The 19131-nt window shown below is 45.7% G+C and overlaps 1 protein-coding gene across 2 annotated transcripts in view; it reads left to right on the plus strand.

The window, feature by feature from the left end:
- galnt7 (UDP-N-acetyl-alpha-D-galactosamine: polypeptide N-acetylgalactosaminyltransferase 7) overlaps positions 1–19131 on the plus strand; it is a 174346-nt gene that overhangs the window by 48991 nt on the left and 106224 nt on the right. For both annotated transcript variants that reach the window (XM_085977628.1, XM_085977558.1), the window contains exon 2: positions 16224–16672. In XM_085977628.1, the coding sequence (XP_085833754.1) occupies positions 16224–16672 (449 nt within the window). The remainder of the gene's footprint in view (positions 1–16223; positions 16673–19131) is intronic.

Consider the following 19131-nt stretch of genomic DNA (forward strand, 5'->3'; position numbering starts at 1 on the left):
ATCCACAGCATTTCCCTCATCCACCCCCCTAGTCACCCCCTCGAAAAATTCAATCAGATTTGTCAGACATGATTTACCCTTGACAAAGCCATGCTGACTATCCCCGATTAATCCTTGCCTCTCCAAGTGGAGACTAATTTTGTCCCTCAGAATTTTTTCCAATAATTTCCCTACCACAGATGTTAGGCTCACTGGCCTGTAATTCCCTGGTTTATCCCCGCTACCCTTCTTGAATAATGGTACTACGTTAGCTGTTCTCCAGTCCTCTGGTACATCCCCTGTGGCCAGAGAGGTTCTGAAAATTTGTGTCAGAGCCCCTGCAATCTCCTCATTTGCCTCCCACAGCAGCCTGGGATACATCTCGTCCGGGCCTGGGGATTTATCCACTTTTTGGCCTGCTAAAACCGCTAGCACCTCCTCCCTCTCGATGCTAATATGTTCAAGTATGTCACAGTCCCCTTGCCCGATTTCTATGTCTGCATCGTCTTTCTCCATAGTGAACACAGATGCAAAAAATTCATTTAAAACCCCGCCTACCTCATCTGGCTCTACACACAGATTGCCACTTTGGTCCCTAATGGGCCCTACCCTTTCCCTGGTTATCCTCTTGCCCTTAATATACTTATAAAACATCTTAGGTTTTTCCTTTATTTTGCTCGCCAGTGTTATTTCATGGCCCCTCCTCGCCCTCCTAATTTCTTTTTTAAGTACGCCCCTGCACTTTTTATACTCCTCTAGGGCTTCTTCCGTCTTTAGTCTTTTGTAACTGCCAAAAGCCCCCCTTTTATTCCTAATGCATTTTTGTATATCCCTTGTCATCCAAGGTTCCCTTTGCTTGTTGGTCCCACCCTTGACCTTTACAGGAACATGTTGGCGTTGTACTCTCTCTATTTCCCTTCTGAAAGTCTCCCACTGTTTTGATGTGGATTTTCCAATAAGTAGCTGCTCCCAGTCCACTTTGGCCAGATCCTGCCTTATCATATTAAAATCGGCCTTCCCCCAATTTAGAACCCTTATTTCCGGGCCGTCTTTGTCCTTTTCCATGACCACCTTAAATCTCACCGAATTATGGTCACTGTCGCCAAAATGCTCTCCTACTGACACTTCCACCACTTGCCCGACTACATTCCCTAGAATTAGGTCCAGTACCGCCCCCTCTCTTGTAGGACTTTCTACATGTTGGCTCAAAAAGCTCTCCTGGATGCACTTTAAGAATTCTGCACCCTCTAAGCCTTTCACACTCTGACTATCCCAATTTATATTGGGGAAGTTGAAATCCCCCACTATTATTACCCTATTATTTTCGCACTTTTCTGAGATTTGCCTACATATCTGTTCCTCTATCTCCCCCTGACTGTTTGGGGGCCTATAGTACACTCCCAGCAAAGTGCTTGCCCCCTTTTTGTTTTTAAGTTCTACCCATATGGCCTCATTAGAGGAACCCGCTAATATATCATCCCTCCTTACAGCAGTAATTGACTCCTTAATTAATATTGCAACACCCCCTCCCCTTTTACACCCCCCTCTGTCTCGCCTGAAGATTCTATACCCCGGAATATTGAGCTGCCAGTCCTGACCCTCCCTCAACCATGTCTCCGTGATAGCAACAATATCGTACTCCCATGTGTTCAACAACAACTTCAGTTCATCCACCTTATTTGCAAGACTCCTTGCATTAAAATAAATGCCTTCCAGCCCCGCCGAAAAAGCGGCCGGCCGCACCGCCACCTTAACTCGCGCCACTACCGCCACAGGTAGGCCCCTGTGTACCGGTCGCTATTTGCGGCTGGCGCGGAAGAGGCGGCCGCGACCTAATATGGCGTTCGGGGCGGTAGCGGGGCGTTGCGCACACCTATGACGTCATCGGTGGCGGCGCAGCGCTAAATATCGCGGTGGTTGCGGCCAGTGGCGCTAAAGCCTCTGAGTGGCCTCTTTGGGTGCAAACTGGTGGCGCAAGCAACTGAATTTCTAGGCCTATGTTTCAGGAGGTGGTCACACCTATGAAATTAATTAATGCAGATGTAGTCCGTGGTCAGGGACAGGATGGTGTGACTACGAGTGAGGCAGGTACAGGGATCCAGGAGGAAGTGTTGAAGGAGCCGCAGCCCTTGCTCTTGTCAAGCAGGATCGAGGTTGTTACTCCCTGTGAGGGCGGGAGCGGGGACTGCAGGGAGGATGAGCAACCTGGCCACAGCACTGTGGTACAGGGGGCCATTCAAGTGGAGGGAGTAAAAAGAAATGTTGTAGTGGTAGGGGATAGTATCATTAGGGGGATAGATAGGGTTCTCTGCAGTCAAGAGCGGGAGTCCCGAAGGCTGTGTTGCCTGCCCGGTGCCAGGGTTAAGGACATCTCTTCTGGAGGGGGAGGATCCAGTTGTCGTGGTCCATGTTGGTACAAACGACGTAGATAGGACAAGGAAGGCGGTTCTGTTAAAGGAGTATGAGCAGCTAGAGGTCAAATTTAAAAACAGAACCTCAAGGGTAATAATCTCTGGGTTATTACCTGAGCCACGAGCGAATTTGGCTAGGATAAATAAAATTAAAGAGTTAAATGCATGGCTCAGAGACTGGTGTGGGAGAAATGGGTTTTGCTTCTTGGGACACTGGCACCAGTCCTGGGACAGGAGGGAGCTGTTCCGTTGGGATGGGCTCCACTTGGCCAGTGCTGGGACTAGAGTCCTGGCGAATCATATAACTAGGGCTGTAGAGAGGGCTTTAAACTAATTATAGTGCGGGGGAGGTTTCTGGAGAGCAAATAATAGAAATGACAACGGAGAAGGTCATAGACTTAGATAACAGTGGGGGAATAAAAAAACAGAACGTGTCAGGAAGGGACAGAAGGTATGGAGTAAAAGGTAAAGTAGTAAAAGGGGAAAAAAACAGGAACTAAGTGTCACAAAATATATTTGAAAGTTCTTTATCTGAATGCACGTAGCATTCGTAACAAAATGAATGAGTTAACGGCACAAATAACTACATATGGGTATGATCTTGCAGCCATTACAGAAACATGGCTGCAGGGTGACCATGACTGGGAATTAAACATACCAAGTTATTTAACAATCAGGAAGGACAGGCAGGAAGGGAGGGGAGGTGGGGTGGCTATGTTAATAAAGGAAGGAATCACTATAATACAGAGAAATGATATTGGGTCAAAGGAGCAGGATAGTGAAACAATTTGGGTGGAGATAAGGAATAAAAAAACACTAATGGGCGTAGTCTATAGGCCTCCGAACAGTTGCAACTCTGTTGGACGGAGTATCAATCAGGAAATAGTTGAGGCTTGTAATAAGGGAACATCTATAATTATGGGGGATTTTAACTATCATATTAACTGGACAAATCAAATTGGGCAGGGCTGCCTTGAGGATGAGTTCATTGAGTGTATTAGGGATGGGTTTCTTGAGCAGTATGTAACTGAACCGACCAGGGGGCAAGCAACCTTAGATTTGGTCCTGTGTAATGAGACAGGATTAATTAAAAATGTCCTAGTAAAGGATCCCATTGGAATGAGTGACCATAACATGGTTGAATTCCATATTCAATTAGAGGGTGAGAAGGTTGGATCTCAAACAAGCGTGCTAAGCTTGAATAAAGGAGACTATGAAGGTATGAGAGCGGAATTGAGTAGAGTGGATTGGGAAAATAGATTAAAGGGTAAGACGGTACATGATCAGTGGTGTACATTTAAGGAGTTATTTTACAACTTCCAAAAAAAATATATTCCACTGAGGAAAAAAGGGTGTAAAAGAAAAGATAGCCATCTGTGGCTAAGTAAAGTAATTAAGGATAGTATCCGACCAAAAACAAGGGCATATAAGGTAGCCAAATCTAGTGGGAGGATAGAAGATTGGGAAGTCTTTAAAAGACAGCAAAAAATAACTAAAAGATTGATTAAGAAAGGGAAGATAGATTATGAAAGTAAATTAGCAGAAAATATAAAAACAGATAGCAAAAGTTTCTATCGTTATATAAAAAGAAAAAGAGTGGCTAAAGTAAATGTTAGTCCCTCAGAGGATGAGACCGGAAAATTAATGGTGGGAAACGTGGAGATGGCAAAAACGCTGAACAAATATTTTGTATCAGTCTTTACGGTAGAGGACACTAAGAATATCCCAACACTGGACAAACAAGAGGCTCGAGGGGGGGAGGAGCTAAATACGATTAAAATCACTAAGGAAGTGGTACTTGGTAAAATAATGGGACTCAAGGCGGATAAATCCCCTGGACCTGATGGCTTACATCCTAGGGTCTTGAGAGAAGTGGCGTTAGGGATTGTGGATGCATTGGTAATAATTTTCCAAAACTCCCTGGACTCAGCAAAGGTCCCGGCAGATTGGAAAACTGCTAATGTAACACCCTTATTTAAAAAGGGTAGTAGGCAGAAGGCTGGAAACTATAGACCTGTTAGCCTAACATCTGTGGTTGGTAAAATGTTAGAGCCCATTATTAAGGAGACAGTAACGGGACATTTTGATAAACATAATTTAATAGGACAAACTCAGCATGGTTTCATGAAGGGGAAGTCATGTTTGACAAATTTGCTTGAGTTCTTTGAGGAAGTAACATACAGGGTGGATAAAGGGGAACCAGTGGACGTAGTGTATTTAGACTTCCAAAAGGCATTTGACAAGGTGCCACACAAAAGATTATTGCTCAGGATTAAAAAATCACGGGATTGGGGGTAATATTCTGGCGTGGGTGGAGGATTGGCTCTCTAACAGAAAGCAGAGAGTTGGGATAAATGGTTCGTTCTCAGACTGGCAATCAGTAACTAGTGGTGTTCCACAGGGGTCAGTGCTGGGTCCCCAACTCTTTACAATCTATATTAACGATTTGGAGGAGGGGACCGAGTGTAACATATCAAAGTTTGCAGATGATACAAAGATGGGAGAGAAAGTAGTGAGTGAGGAGGACATAAAAAACCTGCAAAGGGACATAGACAGGCTAAGTAAGTGGGCAGAGATTTGGCAGATGGAATACAATACTGGAAAGTGTGAGGTTATGCACTTTGGCAGGAAAAATCATAGAGCAAGTTATTATCTTAATGGCAAGAAACTGGAAAGTACTGTAGTACAAAGGGATCTGGGGGTTCTGGTGCACGAAACTCAAAAAGTTAGTATGCAGGTGCAGCAAGTGATCAAGAAGGCCAATGGAATGTTGGCTTTTATTGCTTGGGGGGATAGAATATAAAAACAGGGAGGTATTGCTGCAGTTGTACAAGGTATTGGTGAGACCGCACCTGGAATACTGCATACAGTTTTGGTGTCCATACTTAAGAAAAGACATACTTGCTCTCGAGTCAGTACAAAGAAGGTTCACTCGGTTAATCCCGGGGATGAGGGGGTGGACATATGAGGAGAGGTTGAGTAGATTGGGACTCTACTCATTGGAGTTCCGAAGAATGAGAGGCGATCTTATTGAAATTGAAACATATAAGATTGTGAAGGGGCTTGATCGGGTGGATGCGGTGAGGATGTTCCCAATGATGGGTGAAACTAGAACTAGGGGGCATAATCTTAGAATAAGGGGCTGCTCTTTCAAAACTGAGATGAGGAGGAACTTCTTCACTCAGAGGGTGGTAGGTTTGTGGAATTTGCTGCCCCAGAAAGCTGTGGAAGCTACATCATTAAATAAATTTAAAGCAGAAATAGATAGTTTCCTAGAAGTAAAGGGAATTAAGGGTTACGGTGAGCGGGCAGGAAATTGGACATGAGTCTAGGTTCGGAATGGTCATGGCCCTGTGGGTAGTGGAGCGGGCCCAGGGGCCGTGTAGCCTGGTTCTGCTCCTACTTCTTGTGTTCTAATTCTGTGTTAGATTTCAGGAGATGGTTTTATTCCTGTTCCTGGCTGGGGTGGAGATCGCCTTTACAGAAGGTAAGTACTGTAGAAAATACAGGGACAGAGTGGTCTCCTGGACGAGTTTCGATTGCCTAGATGGGTCGGAGAGGAATTTCCCAGATTGTTTTCTCCCAAATTGGCCATTGGGTTTTTTACCTGGTTTTTTGCCTCTCCCGGGAAATCACATGGGTTCGGGTGGGATGGAGAGTGATAGTAGATTTGAGGTTAGGATCAGATCAGCCATGATCTTATTGAATGGTGGAGCAGGCTCGAGGGGTCGATTGGCCTACTCCTGCTCCTATTTCTTATGTTCTTATGATGCAGGCGAGCCTGTCCCCCATTGGCTTAGTTCTGCTTGTGCCGGTTATGCGCCACCTTTTCCTGCAAGTAGAAGGGAAGTGCGTCAGAGAGTGTGGTACAATGTGTTTGGGTGATGTGCCTGTCATGGTTGAATAGCTGACAGTGTGTGAAAGCTGTGAGATGTGGGTGTGAGGCTTGCAGCAGTGGTAAGTGTGTGAGGGTGAGATAGAGCATGTGAATGTGAGGTAAGAGCCGTGATTGCTGGAGAGTGTTGGTAGGTGAGTGATTGGGGTATGGTGAATTGAGCAGTGAGTGAGGCTAGTGGTGCAGTTTGTGGGATATGGCATTTGAAGATGAATTCACTGACCTTGACCACTCATGTAAGGCCATTAAACTTCTTCCTACACTGCGTCCACATCCTCAAGGCTACACTGCTGGCATTCACCACAGTGGCTATCTGCTCCCACTGCACTTTGGTCTGTTGCCTAGAGGGCCTCCTGGCGACCTGTGGAAAGAGGACCTCTCTCCTATTGACCTCCTGTACCAAGGCCTCCAGTGTTGCATCGGAGAACCTTGGTGCACGATCTCCCCCCTCTTGTGCCATCATAAATTGATTTTTTGCACCATCTTCCTCAGCCAGTTGAATGATCTGCTGCAGGCAGAATGCACCTCCCCATTAAGAGGTGCAGGCTAGCTTTAATTGGTGCTAGCCTCACACAAGATTGGGCCCCCTGCTGAGCGTTCAGCCACGCAGCAGCGCATTCAGTGCTGGGCTGAATGCCACAATCATGGAAATGAACAGGCAGCACGAAGTTCACGTGCTGCCTGCAGTCCTCCAAACGGGCTTGGGTTGCTAGCGCATCGCGATCCCCGCGCCCGCTTTCGGGCGCAAACGAATTTCTAGGCCTTGGTATATGGCTTACTCTTTATTCTCTTCACTGCTGTTGTGAGTTGCATTTGACAGTTGATTTTAGCATTTTACTACAACTTTCATTTATATAGCTCATTTAACAGTGTAAAACAGTCCAAAGCATTTCACAGAGGAGAAATTGATATTGAGCAAGAACAGAAGAGTTAGAAGGTGTGACCAAAAGGATGATTGGAAAAAATAGGTTTGAGGAAGCTTTTAGAGGTGAAGAGATAAATACAAAGGTGGCGGGGTTTAGGGAGGGAGTGCCACAGATTAGGGATGATTGTGGGGGAAACACTCTTGCACCTCCTGGCCCACAAGCAGTGCTGGAAAAGTGCTTTACCTGCTGGATCTGGCAGCTCCCGCCTCTTGCAGCTGTTAAATTTAAATGGCTGGCAAAATCTGAGGAACACTGCCTCATTAACATAGAAACATAGAAACATCGACGATAGGAGCAGGAGTAGGCCATTCGGCCCCTCGAGCCTGCTCCGCCATTCAATGAGATCATGGCTGATCATCCAAATTCAGTACCCGGTCCCTGCCTTCTCTCCATATCCCTTGATCCCTTTAGCCTTAAGAAATATATCTAACTCCTTCTTGAATATATTTAATGAATTGGCCTCCACTGCCTTCTTTGGTAGAGAATTCCACAGGTTCACCACTCTCTGGGTGAAGAAATTCCTCCTCATCTCTGCCCTAAATGGCTTACCCCTTATCCTTAGACTGTGACCCCTGGTTCTGGACTCCCCGACCATCGGGAACATCCTTCCAGCATCTAGTCTGTCTAGTCCTGTTTGAATTGTATACGTTTCGATGAGATCCCCTCATTCTTCTAAACTCCAGCGAGTATAAGCCCAATCGACCCAATCTCTCCTCATACATCATTCCTGCCATCCCAGGTATCAGCCTGGTGAATCTTCACTGCACTCCTTCCATGGCAAGAATATCCTTCCTCAGATAAGGCGACCAAAACTGCACACAATACTCCAGATGTGGTCTCACCAAGGCCCTGTACAACTGCAGCAAGACATCCTTGTTCCTGTACTCAAACCCTCTCACTATGAAGGCCAACATACCATTTGCCTTCTTAACCGCCTGCTGCACCTGCATGCTTACCTTCAGCGACTGGTGCACAAGAACACCCAGGTCTTGTTGCACTTCCCCTTCTCCCAATCTATTGCCATTCAGATAATAATCTGCCTTCCTGTTTTTGACACCAAAGTGGATAACCTCGCATTTATCCACGTTATATTGCATCTGCCATGCTTCTGCCCAATCACCCAACCTGTCCAAATCATACTGGAGTTTCTCGGCATCCTCCTCACAGCACACACGCCCACTCAGCTTTGTGTCGTCTGCAAACTTGGAGATATTACATCTAGTTCCCTCGTCTAGATCATTAATATATATTGTGAATAGCTGGGATCCAAGGACCGATCCCTGCGGTACCCCACTAGTTTAAGATCACAGTTTAAGATTACTGCCCTGCCTCTCCAGAGCGGGATACTAGGACGCCCTCAAACCCACCGCTGTCAAACCGGAAGCAGGCGCGTTCGCGGCGGGTTAGGATTGTGTTTCACATTTCTATCAATTTAACCCTGACTCCCTCACGCCAGTCGTGGGGGGGAGAGGGTGGTTAAAATTCCCCCCATTCTGTTTATAAAAATGAATACAAAATGCTGCAAATGCACAGCAGGTTCAGTTAGATCCAAGACCCTTTTATCAGATCCAGAACTAGAGGATCTCCACCAGAAACATTCACCTGCCTCTTATCTTTACAGGTGCTGTGAATTTCCAGCATTTTGTTTTTTTTATTTCAGACATCCAGCATTATCTCTAGTGCCCATTGTAATGTCATAAGCAGATTGATCATCTTGAGTGTAGTAAATCAAAATATGTGCACGTACTGTGCGGCATCGGTGTTTGGAGATAGGTAACACACACACCTGCAAAGTAAGGTGTGTCAAAATGTACATATAGTGTCGCCTCTCATGTTTTGCTTTCCCTGCGTGAGGAAGAAATAGAAATGCTGTGCATAATTGAGATTACAAGTAAAACTGCATTTGCCAGCTCGGCACGTGTATCGTGTTTACAGTACTCCCCACCTTCCCAGAAATTCTGGTTTGGTGGCCTTGAACACTGACTGCCTAAAAGTGTCTGTTACATGGTCATAGAGTGCTGATTGCCAAATGTAAATGTAATTAGGGTGGGGGCGGAATGGACTGAGACGTTCAGTCATTTACCCTTCATGAGTCTGAATTTTCTTCCAAGTCTGGAAAGTGCTTATACTGATGCAATTTATTTTGTCCAAATCTTGCACCCCCTTCACCCCGATTCCTTTTCCGTTCTCCTGAAGGTACTGACTTTTGCCAGGGTGCAGTACATAAGAATTAGGAGCAGGAGTGGGCCATATGGCCCCTCGAGCCTGCTCTGCTATTCAATAAGATCATGGCTGATCTTCGACCTCAACTCCACTTTCCCTTGATTCCCTTAAGAATCTGAAAATCTAACAATCTCTATCTTGAATATACTCAACGACTGAGCATCCACAGCCCTCTGGGGCAGAGAATTCCAAAGATTCACAACCCTCTGAGTGAAGAAATTCCTCCTCATCTCAGTCTTAACAGGCCGGCCCCTTATCTTGAGACTATGCCCCCTAGTTTTAGACTGTCCATCCAGGGGAAACAACCTCTCAGCATCTACCCTGTCAGTCCCCCTCAGAATCTTACCAGAAGCAGCCCTCTGGTGCCACACTAAAATGACCACTGTTTTTTCATGAGAGTGTGGGTGGTGTCAGCAGGCTATTCACCTAGCAGAGGAATCACAGCCATATCCAGTACTTTCCTCAACCAAATTCCACACACGCTCAGACTAAACATGGAGTGTTCAAGTGTTAAAAACTATTGGAAATGCAGTCCATGCCAACAGCTGCTTGATACTGTGGCAAGTGCTTCTAACTACTTAATCATCTGGGCCAAGCCGCTTCAGTAAAGGTTTTCTAATAATATCTGTAATGTTCTTGCATTGCGGTTTTACGGTTGTTTATGCTCTTTAATCTTCCACAATATTAAGATTGGTTCTCAGATAATGGCTTGCAGCAGTGTATGTTCAAGATCACTTGAATTTTCTGGTGAATGGCCATTTAAGAGATAACAAAGCTAACACTCCATACTGCATGCAGTAAATGAAATAAAACCAAAATATGACCTGACAGTAAATCTTAACTGTACAACTGTACAACATAGTGGTTAGCACTGTTGCCTCACAGCGCCAGGGACCCGGGTTCGAATCCGGCCTCGGGTGACTGTGCAAACTCCACACAGACATTCTCCCCGTGTTTGCGTGGGTTTCCTCCGGGTGCTCCGGTTTCCTCCCACAGTCCAAAGATGTGCGGGTTAGGATGATTGGCTATGATAAATTGACCCTTAGTGTTAGGGGGATTAAATACGTGGGGTTAGGGTGGGATATGTGTTGGTGTAGGGGTTACGGGGATCGGGTGGGATATGTGTCGGTGCAGGCTCGATGGGCCGAAATGGCCTCTATCTGCACTGTGGGGTTTCTGTGATTTCTGTGAACTGATAACAAAAAAAAAACCATAGCAGTAGAGTTAATGAGAGAATGTTTAAAATGGTGCAGTCAGTTTTTGCCAGGGCTGAAGGCGGCTAAGAAGGTAGGTTGAGTAGGATTTAATTTGATTGCTTTCCTGCCAAAAACTTGATGTTGCCAGTTCTGCAGTTAGTGATTTGAAAACTTGGAACAGTAAGCACAGAAGTTACCCTGTTTTGTTTCTCTCTTTCTCTCTCGGGCAGTCCCTCGGAACCGAGGATGACTTGCTTCCACATTAAAAATGAGTTCTCGGGTGGCTGATGAGTCCAACGCGGGGCCTACAGTCTCTGTCACAGGTGGGACAGACGGTGGTTGAAGGGACGGGTGGGTGGGGTGCTTGGGTTGACGTGCGCTCCTTGCTCTGCCTGCGCTTGGCTTCTGCTTGCTCCCGAAGAGACTCAAGGTGTCCGGCGCCTTCCCGGATGCTTCTCCTCCACTTTGTGCGGTCTTGGGCCAGGGATTCCCAGGTGTCGGTGGGGATGGTACACTTTTTCAAAGAGGCTTTGAGGGTGTCCTTGAAGCATTTCCTCTGCCCACCTGGGTCTCTCTTGCCGTGTCGGAGCTCCGAGTAGAGCGCTTGTTTTGGGAGTCTCGTATCGGGCATGCGGACAATGTGACCCGTCCATCGGAGCTGATTGAGCGTGGTCAAAGCTTCGTTGCTGGGGATGTTGGCCTGAGCAAGAACACGGACATTGGTGCGCCTATCCTGCCAGTGGATTTGCAGGATCTTGCGGAGGCAGCGTTGGTGGTACCTCTCCAGTGATTTGAGGTGCCTGCTGTACATGGTCCATGTCTCTGAGGCATAAAGCAGGGCGGGTATCACTGCTGCTCTGTAGACCATGAGCTTAGTGCCGGGTTTGAGGTCCTGGTCTTCAAACACTCTCTTACTCAGGCGACCGAAGGCTGCACTGGCACACTGAAGGCGGTGTTGGACTTCGTCATCGACGTCTGCCCTGTTTTGTTTAGTCCTTACCTGAATAACTGTGGGCCGAGCACTGCTTTGCCTCCGACGATAAAATTCCATTACTTTGGAATGGAGATACTGGAAGATGTATGAGCACTGCGACAGATGTGAGAGGCTTGCTGCCAGGCCTATCCCTGTTCTGACCGTGGAGAAAGGCGGGGGGGGGGGGGGTGCGACATGAATAAAATGCCCTACAGTTTGAAAGGAAGCAGCTTGTAACATATATGCCAACTCAGAGAGGTAGAAAAAACTGACCAACAGATTTAAAAAGCCAACATAGCACCTGAAAAGCTGACAGCACAGACCATACAAGCACAAGCACGATGGGCCAAATGGCCTCCTTCTATGATGAGAAATGCAGTGGGATATGGACCTGTCCTGATGTGAGCTGCAGGGGAGAAAGGACTGAAGTACACAAAATTCCCATTTGTAGTGGCTGAAGATTTAGAAATTACTGAATGATTTATGTGAGTGCTGAAGTAATAGAGATTTAATTCCTAGGGGGATCTCGGGGAGTATAAAGAAAGAACTTGCATTTCTATAGCGTCTTTCACGACCTCAGGACATCCCAAAGTGCTTTACAGCCAATGAAGTACTTTGTAGAAGTGTGGTCACTGTTGTGATGCAGGAAATGTGGCAGCCAATTGGTGGACAGCAAGCACCCACAAACACCAATGAAATAAATGGCCTGATGATCTGTTTTAGTCATGTTGGTTGAGAGACAAATGTTGGCCGAAACACTGGGAAAATTTCTATCGAAGTAGTGCCGTGTGATCCTTTACGTCCACCCGAGAGATCAGACTGGGCCTCGGTTTAGCGTCTCATCTGAAAGACGGTACCTCCGACAGTACAGCACTCCCTCAGCACTGCAAGCCTACATTATGTGCTCAAGTCTTGAGTGGGACTTGAACCCACAACCTTCTGACTCGGAGGTGAGAGTCATGCCATTGAATGCCCAACCCACACACTCACCCCCGCAAAGTTTTAACTTTTTACACTTCCTTTTGTGCATTATCCAGCATTTTGGAGCACACTATAATGTTGTCTGTCAAGCCAAGAGTAACTTTGCCTGGGAGGATTAGCAATGATGCAGCTTTACAGGGTAAAGTTAAAATGACATCCTCTGTTAAAATAGCAGATGAAGCATTTACACTATCTGCTATAATCACCAACAATAATTTCTACCTTCTCAAAAAGGTGTTCTTGTGCTAGAAATATGAATCATAAGAAAAGAAAGTACTGTAGACAGACGTGTGGTTTGTGCAACAGGCAGAGAGAGCTGAGTTTGGTGCTGTTAGATGGGCCAGACTGACCTCTGGGCTGGGGCTTTGCAATCCATTATACTCTTAGCAATTATTAATGCCACTTGTCACAATTCCCCATGGATGTTGACTGCCCAAATACGGATGGTGCGATCCCTCGCCCCAGTTACTACACGGTGACAAAGAAACCTCAACCATGCATGTAAACAAACTGAAAACAGCTTTCTAAATTACAGAACCTAACCGGGCATTGCGACTCACTTTCACAAGAATGCCAGTGGTCCATGTCAAACATCACAGTGGGACATGAAGTAAAATCCTAAATATGGAATGCCATTTTTTTTAAAATTAAGTAAAGCTTTTAATTCCAAGCCCAGGCAGTTCTGTAAGCACAATGACGGGAATTCTCAAATAAAGTTGGTTGATGCATTCGCACGAGGGAACATTCTCTTTTTTTCACCCCTCCCTATCTCTAACCTCCTCCAGCCCTACAATCCGCCAAGACCTCCAATTTGGCTGATTTTAAATCGCTCCACCATTGACAGCCGTGTCTTCAGCTGCCTCGGCCCTAAGCTCTGGAATTCCCCCCCCACCAAACCTCTCCGCCTCGCTACCTCCTTTTAAGACGCTCCTTAAAACCTACCTCTTTGACCAAGCCTTTGGTCCTCTGTCCTAATAATATCCATATGTGGCTCGGTGTCAAATTCTGTCTGATCACACTCCTGTGAAGCGCCTACATTAAAGGTGCTGTACAAATGCAAATTGTTGTTATCCTTTCCAAAGAAAAACGGCTGTAACTTGCCCTGAAGAAAATAAACTTCCACAAGAGACAACAGTTAATGCGTGCATCGCTAAGTTTTTTGTTGTTGAGGAAATTGAGACATTTTTAAGAACTGTGTTTTAGCAGCTTACTGGTCATGTGTAACTTTTTAAAAGATTTTAAAGATTGTGACCTGGAGTTTCTGCTGGATTGTGCTGGCCCAATTCACCCAGAAATCAGCCAAACCAGCACAAAAGATCCAGGAATTTCAAGCTCAAATTGCGTCCAGCGTAGAGTTTCCGCAATCCTTTGCGCTGGCTGATAAAACATTGCGCTGGGAGTTGGCCCCGCCCCCCCATCGAATTAATCACCATGGCGCGTTTCTGCTAATTGCGCCTGATTGCGGGCCTTCGAGGAGGCTCTTAAAATTAAGCTGTTTTTTCTTCTAGGTGCAAGGACACTAATAAGCTTTTAAATATTAAATATTTAATTTCCTCAAACTGACTACTGTACACCAATGAAAGAGTAAATGGTTCTGTATGGTTTGCCATTGTCAGTTTAAAATCGGGTTACTCACAGGTGGTGGATGAGACGCCGATTAAAAATGCTTTTTTTTTTGCAGTCCCCCATTTTTGGCTGTTTTAATAAAACTGCACTCTTAATATATAAAGGAATATTTTGATGTAAAATTTCATTTAAAATTTTATTCTAAAACTCTGCCCCATCGCACTGATTCATGGAAGATGTTACGTCAGCGATATGCAAATGAGTTTGAGCGGAAACTTGAGCATATAACAAAAATCACTTCTGAAAACTAGCGCCTTGTGTGTCCGGATTGCCGATTGTGTCCATGCCGGACACTCTCGGCCTGTATCTCTAACTGCAGCTCTCAATAGCAGTTTTTTTTTCTCCCACTCTTGGTTATGCAGAATCTTGAAGCAAATGTTTTGGAATGAGCTGAGAGTTTCGAACAGCTTTCAGTTTTGCCCTCCAATTGATCTAATTGATGAGCACCAATTTTTTTTCGCTTATGGGATGTGGGCGTCGCTGGCAAGGCCAGCATTTATTGCCCATCCCTAATTGCCCTTGAGAAGGTGGTGGTGAGCCGTTTTCTTGAACCGCTGCAGTCCATGTGGTGAAGGTACTCCCACAGTGCTGTTAGGGAGGCAGTTCCAGGATTTGACCCAGCGACGATGAAGGATCGGCGATATACTTCCAAGTCAGGATGGTGTGTGGCTTGGCGGGGAACTTGGAGGTGGTGGTGTTCCCATGTGCCTGCTGCCCTTGTCTTTCTAGGTGGAAGAGGTCGCAGGTTTGGGAGGTGTTGCCGAAGAAGCCTCATTGAAAGAAAGCTGTATTTTTTGGTGACACACTGGCTAAAATGTTGACTGTCCACTTTAAAAGCTGCCTGTTGGCACGTATGTTGTAAACCTGCATCTAAAAATGTTTTTGTATCATTAAAAGTCTACTTAGGTAGTGCATCCACGTTTTAAATAGTCCATGACATATATTGCCTCCCCCATATGTGCTAACTATTATATAATCTTAAGCTGTTTGTTTTAATGTAGCAAAGGTGCATTTTAATTATGGTTATAACAAATCTTGTTGAAATTTTGGATCTAATCTGTACTGGAGTTCTGATGGTACGGAGTCAGAGGCAATGAAAAGGAGACATTTGCAGAGCTATGGAGAAAGAGCAGGGGAGGGGGACTAATAGCAATTTCAAAGAGCCGGCACAGGCACGATGGGCCGAATGCCCTCCTCTGTAGTGTGATTCTATGAGAATTAGGTTGAGAGAATTCTGTTCTCCTGACCTATTTCATGATAGGTCAGGAGGACAGAATTCTATCATGAAATAGGTCAGGAGAACAGAATGCCTCCAACTTGCTCTATGAACACTGAAACCATATTAAAATGACACATCCTCTAAAAGTTGTTATTTTCCAAAGCTAAATTTATGCCTGCCAGCCAGCCAGCCAATCTTCCAATTCATGAAAAGCCCCTTTGGCATTTATTAATGTTTTCATAGTATTCTGTATCAATGTAATGTAGATGTAATAGTAGGAATTGTGTCTTTTCTGTTCCTTCCCCCAACTCCCAATTTGTGCATCGAATCTCCGATCCTTTCTTGTATTATACATGCGCCGAACCCACCGCTTTAATGAGCCTGAAGAGCTTTGCGACTCCCTCTGCAGCACGGATGTCCGTGCATTTTTTTTTCTTTGTGGGCCATGTAGGTGCGTATCATGGAGCCTCGTGGGCCACAGAGCCAGTTTAAATCAGTGTTCCCACATCACATGTTTAGTGCTCTGACTTAGGATTTATCTGTCAATGAGCTCACAGTGCTAAGAACAGCCTCTTCCAAATCTCCGGACCTGCAAAATTCAAACAGGAAAATCAGCAAATAAATGCTAAAAAGAGCTGGCTCCTGAGCATCAGCGGCTGGTGGCTGAAGTTCGAAGGCCACAAGGGGCACAGCCTGAGGTTTCGACATCCCCTGGTCTACACCATCTCTTCTTCTGTATATATTTTATTTGAAAGCACGTTATTAATATTTTTGTTATCTGTTTACCTTTTTAGCCCGGAAGAGATATCAACAACCAGCTGCCAAATGTTGGAGATAATGGACCTGCTGTGATTAACAGATTTCAGCCCGTTGTCCCTTGGCCTCAGGTTGAAGGAGTGGAGGTGGACCTAGAATCTATTCGACTGAAAAATAAAAATGCACCACAAGAAGCTGCTGGCAATAACCAACAAAATGCAATCCAGAAACAGTATGTTACTTTCAAGCCCCAAAAACATGTTTACCCGGATCCGGTGTTGACGGATGGTGTCCTGGGGAACTTTGAGGCCAAAGAGCCAGAGCCTCCTGGTATTGTCAGTGGTCCTGGAGAAGGAGCAAAACCTTTTGTGTTGGGTCCTGAATATAAAGACGTGGTGCAAGCAAGTATCAAGGAGTTTGGGTTCAACATGGTGGCCAGTGATCTGATCTCGCTGGATCGAACGATCAATGATCTGAGACATGAAGAGTAAGTGTGTATGGATGTGTTACTCTGTTTATACCCTGAATTGCAAGTCTTTTTGCTACTTTCATTTTCTCCGCTTTATTCCCTGTGCTCTGTTACGGTGCAACAGGTGGCGACAGCTCTCAATAGAGCCTTGCTCTAGTGCCAATTCTTCATCAAGTGTTGGCACACTATTTGACTGATGAACGTCACAGCCGGGCATCACCTGTTTTTGCTCAGTTCCCGTTCCCTAAATTTCCAGCAGAGCCTGTTGGATAGGGATCAGGGGAGCAGGAATGCTAGCGCTCTTTCTACCCACCTAGCGGCACCGATACCAACTGGACTGCTCGGTCACATGCCTAACTGAAATCAGCTAACTCCGGATACATTAGGAATTGAACCTGCCTGTGTAACTCGGTCTTTCTGTGCTGCCATCTAGTCAGTTTTGTGTGACGTGCGTCTTGTTGCAGATGTCTTTGGCTGTAGCTTGCTGTGATACTTAATGGGCAAAAGGATTAGTGTCTACAGCTGTATTCATGTACAGCTAGATGACTGTAGCTCTACTGTTACTGCAGACAGTTCAGGTCTTGTGTTTTTTTTTACATAAACTCTTTTATAAAAAATAAAAAAATAAAAAAATTTACAGATCAGCAGTCTTCAGTAGTAATTTTTTATTTTATTTGTTGTTTTGGGATGGAATCTAGTAATTACTTACTGTGTGAAACACTGGGGGGACCAAATTCGGTTGATAAGAGGGCGCTAACGGGGCGCAAATCAACTAGCGCCTGGGCGTGGCGCCGCTAACGCCTCCCGCAAAATTCAGCGGGAGGATATCGGCGGCACTAACCGTTAGCGCCGCGCGCAGCACCCCGCTCGTGCCCCGGCTGTAATATTGGGTGGCGCCCCCCCCCCCCCCCCGACTTACCGCCGGATGCTATGTCCGCTGGGGGTCAGGGGGGGCCTACCTGCGGCCGGGGGCGGCACTAGTTAACGGGGAGGTGGCGGGCAGCCATTTTTGTCGCTGGCCGCCTGCCAGCACCTGCCCCCGTTACTGTCCCCGGGCTCATTTGCCGGCACTCCCGATCCCTGGTGGCCCAGCTGGGCGCCGGGAGATACTGCGCCAGGCCCCCCCTTCCCTTTAATAAGGGGAGGAAGGCCTGCAGTACTGCGGCGCGTGGCACCGCGATATTGACTTGCAGTGCCCCAAGAGGGACGCTGGGCGCTTCCAGTAGCGCCCCACCTCCCTCTTGGGGCGCTACCTGGGAAAATCGGCCACGGGGGCGATAACTTTTTAGCGCCCTGGCGAAGGTAGCGCCCCCACCCAATTTTTATCCCTAGATTCTTAAGATTGAGAATTCAGTGCACTAGTTGAGTATTAATACCTTTAAAAAGTGAAGACGCCCCCTGATAATCCAGAAAAGTGGGGATAATTTTTTACCCCATACGTTTAACTAAGTTTAATCATGCTCTTCTGAACTCCTTCCAGAGCACCTCGTTGACCTACCTCAGCAAGCTTTCCTCCAACTCTTGGAAAAACCACTGATCATCTGTTCTCAGCTAGCTTTCCTCCAAACTAATTTTAAGAGCCTGGAGTTTGTTTCAGGTGTTTTCAATAATCGGCTTGTCTATAATTCTGTTTTGAGTTAGGTGAGGATAATCACTGGGAAGAATAGAGGAACTATTTAAAAAAATTTAAAAAAATAAAAGCTGACTCACAAAGAGACAATCGTAAATGGCTGTAGACGCTAAAAGCAACAGCAAGAAATTCTTCCAGTATTATACAGGAAGAAAGTTATCAAAGAATTGAGAACTTTAAGGATGCAAATAGAATTGACACTGTGGATGAACTAAAAATAGTTGGCATGCTAAATTGCTTCCTCCAAGTATAGTTACTAGTAACACGCCACCCATTGTAGAAGATTCTATAAGTATACTAAAAAGATTTCTACATGATTGGAATGAAGGTCCTAGACAGGCTTAAAGGGCACAAAACAAATTATAGAATCATACAGCGCAGAAGGCGGCCATTTGGCCCATCGTGTCCGTGCCGGCTCTTTGAAGGAGCTATCCAATTAGTCCCACTGCACATTTCTCCTTCTCAAGTATATATCCAATTCCCTTTTAAAAGTTATTATTGAATCTGCCTCCACCACCCTTTCAGGCAGTGCATTCCAGATTGTAACAACTTCAAAAAAAAATTCCTCATTTGCCCCCTGGATTTTTTTCACCAATTATCTTAAATCTGTGTCCTCTGGTTACCAATCCTGCTGCCAGTGCAAACAGTTTCTCCTTACCTACTCTATCAAAACGCCACATTATTAATAGAACCGTCTGGTGTATATATTGTCTGTTCCTGTAGATTTTGTCTCTAATTTTCAAAATGCTGATGGTCATGGAAACCTACGAATCATAGAAAGTTACAGCGCGGAAGGAGACCATTTCGGCCCATCGTGTCCGCGACGGCCAACATAGAGCCATCCAGC

The sequence above is a fragment of the Somniosus microcephalus genome, chromosome 1 (genome assembly GCF_052327205.1).
Source record: "Somniosus microcephalus isolate GS21.2 chromosome 1, FLI_Smic_1.0, whole genome shotgun sequence".
Classification (NCBI taxonomy): domain Eukaryota; kingdom Metazoa; phylum Chordata; class Chondrichthyes; order Squaliformes; family Somniosidae; genus Somniosus; species Somniosus microcephalus.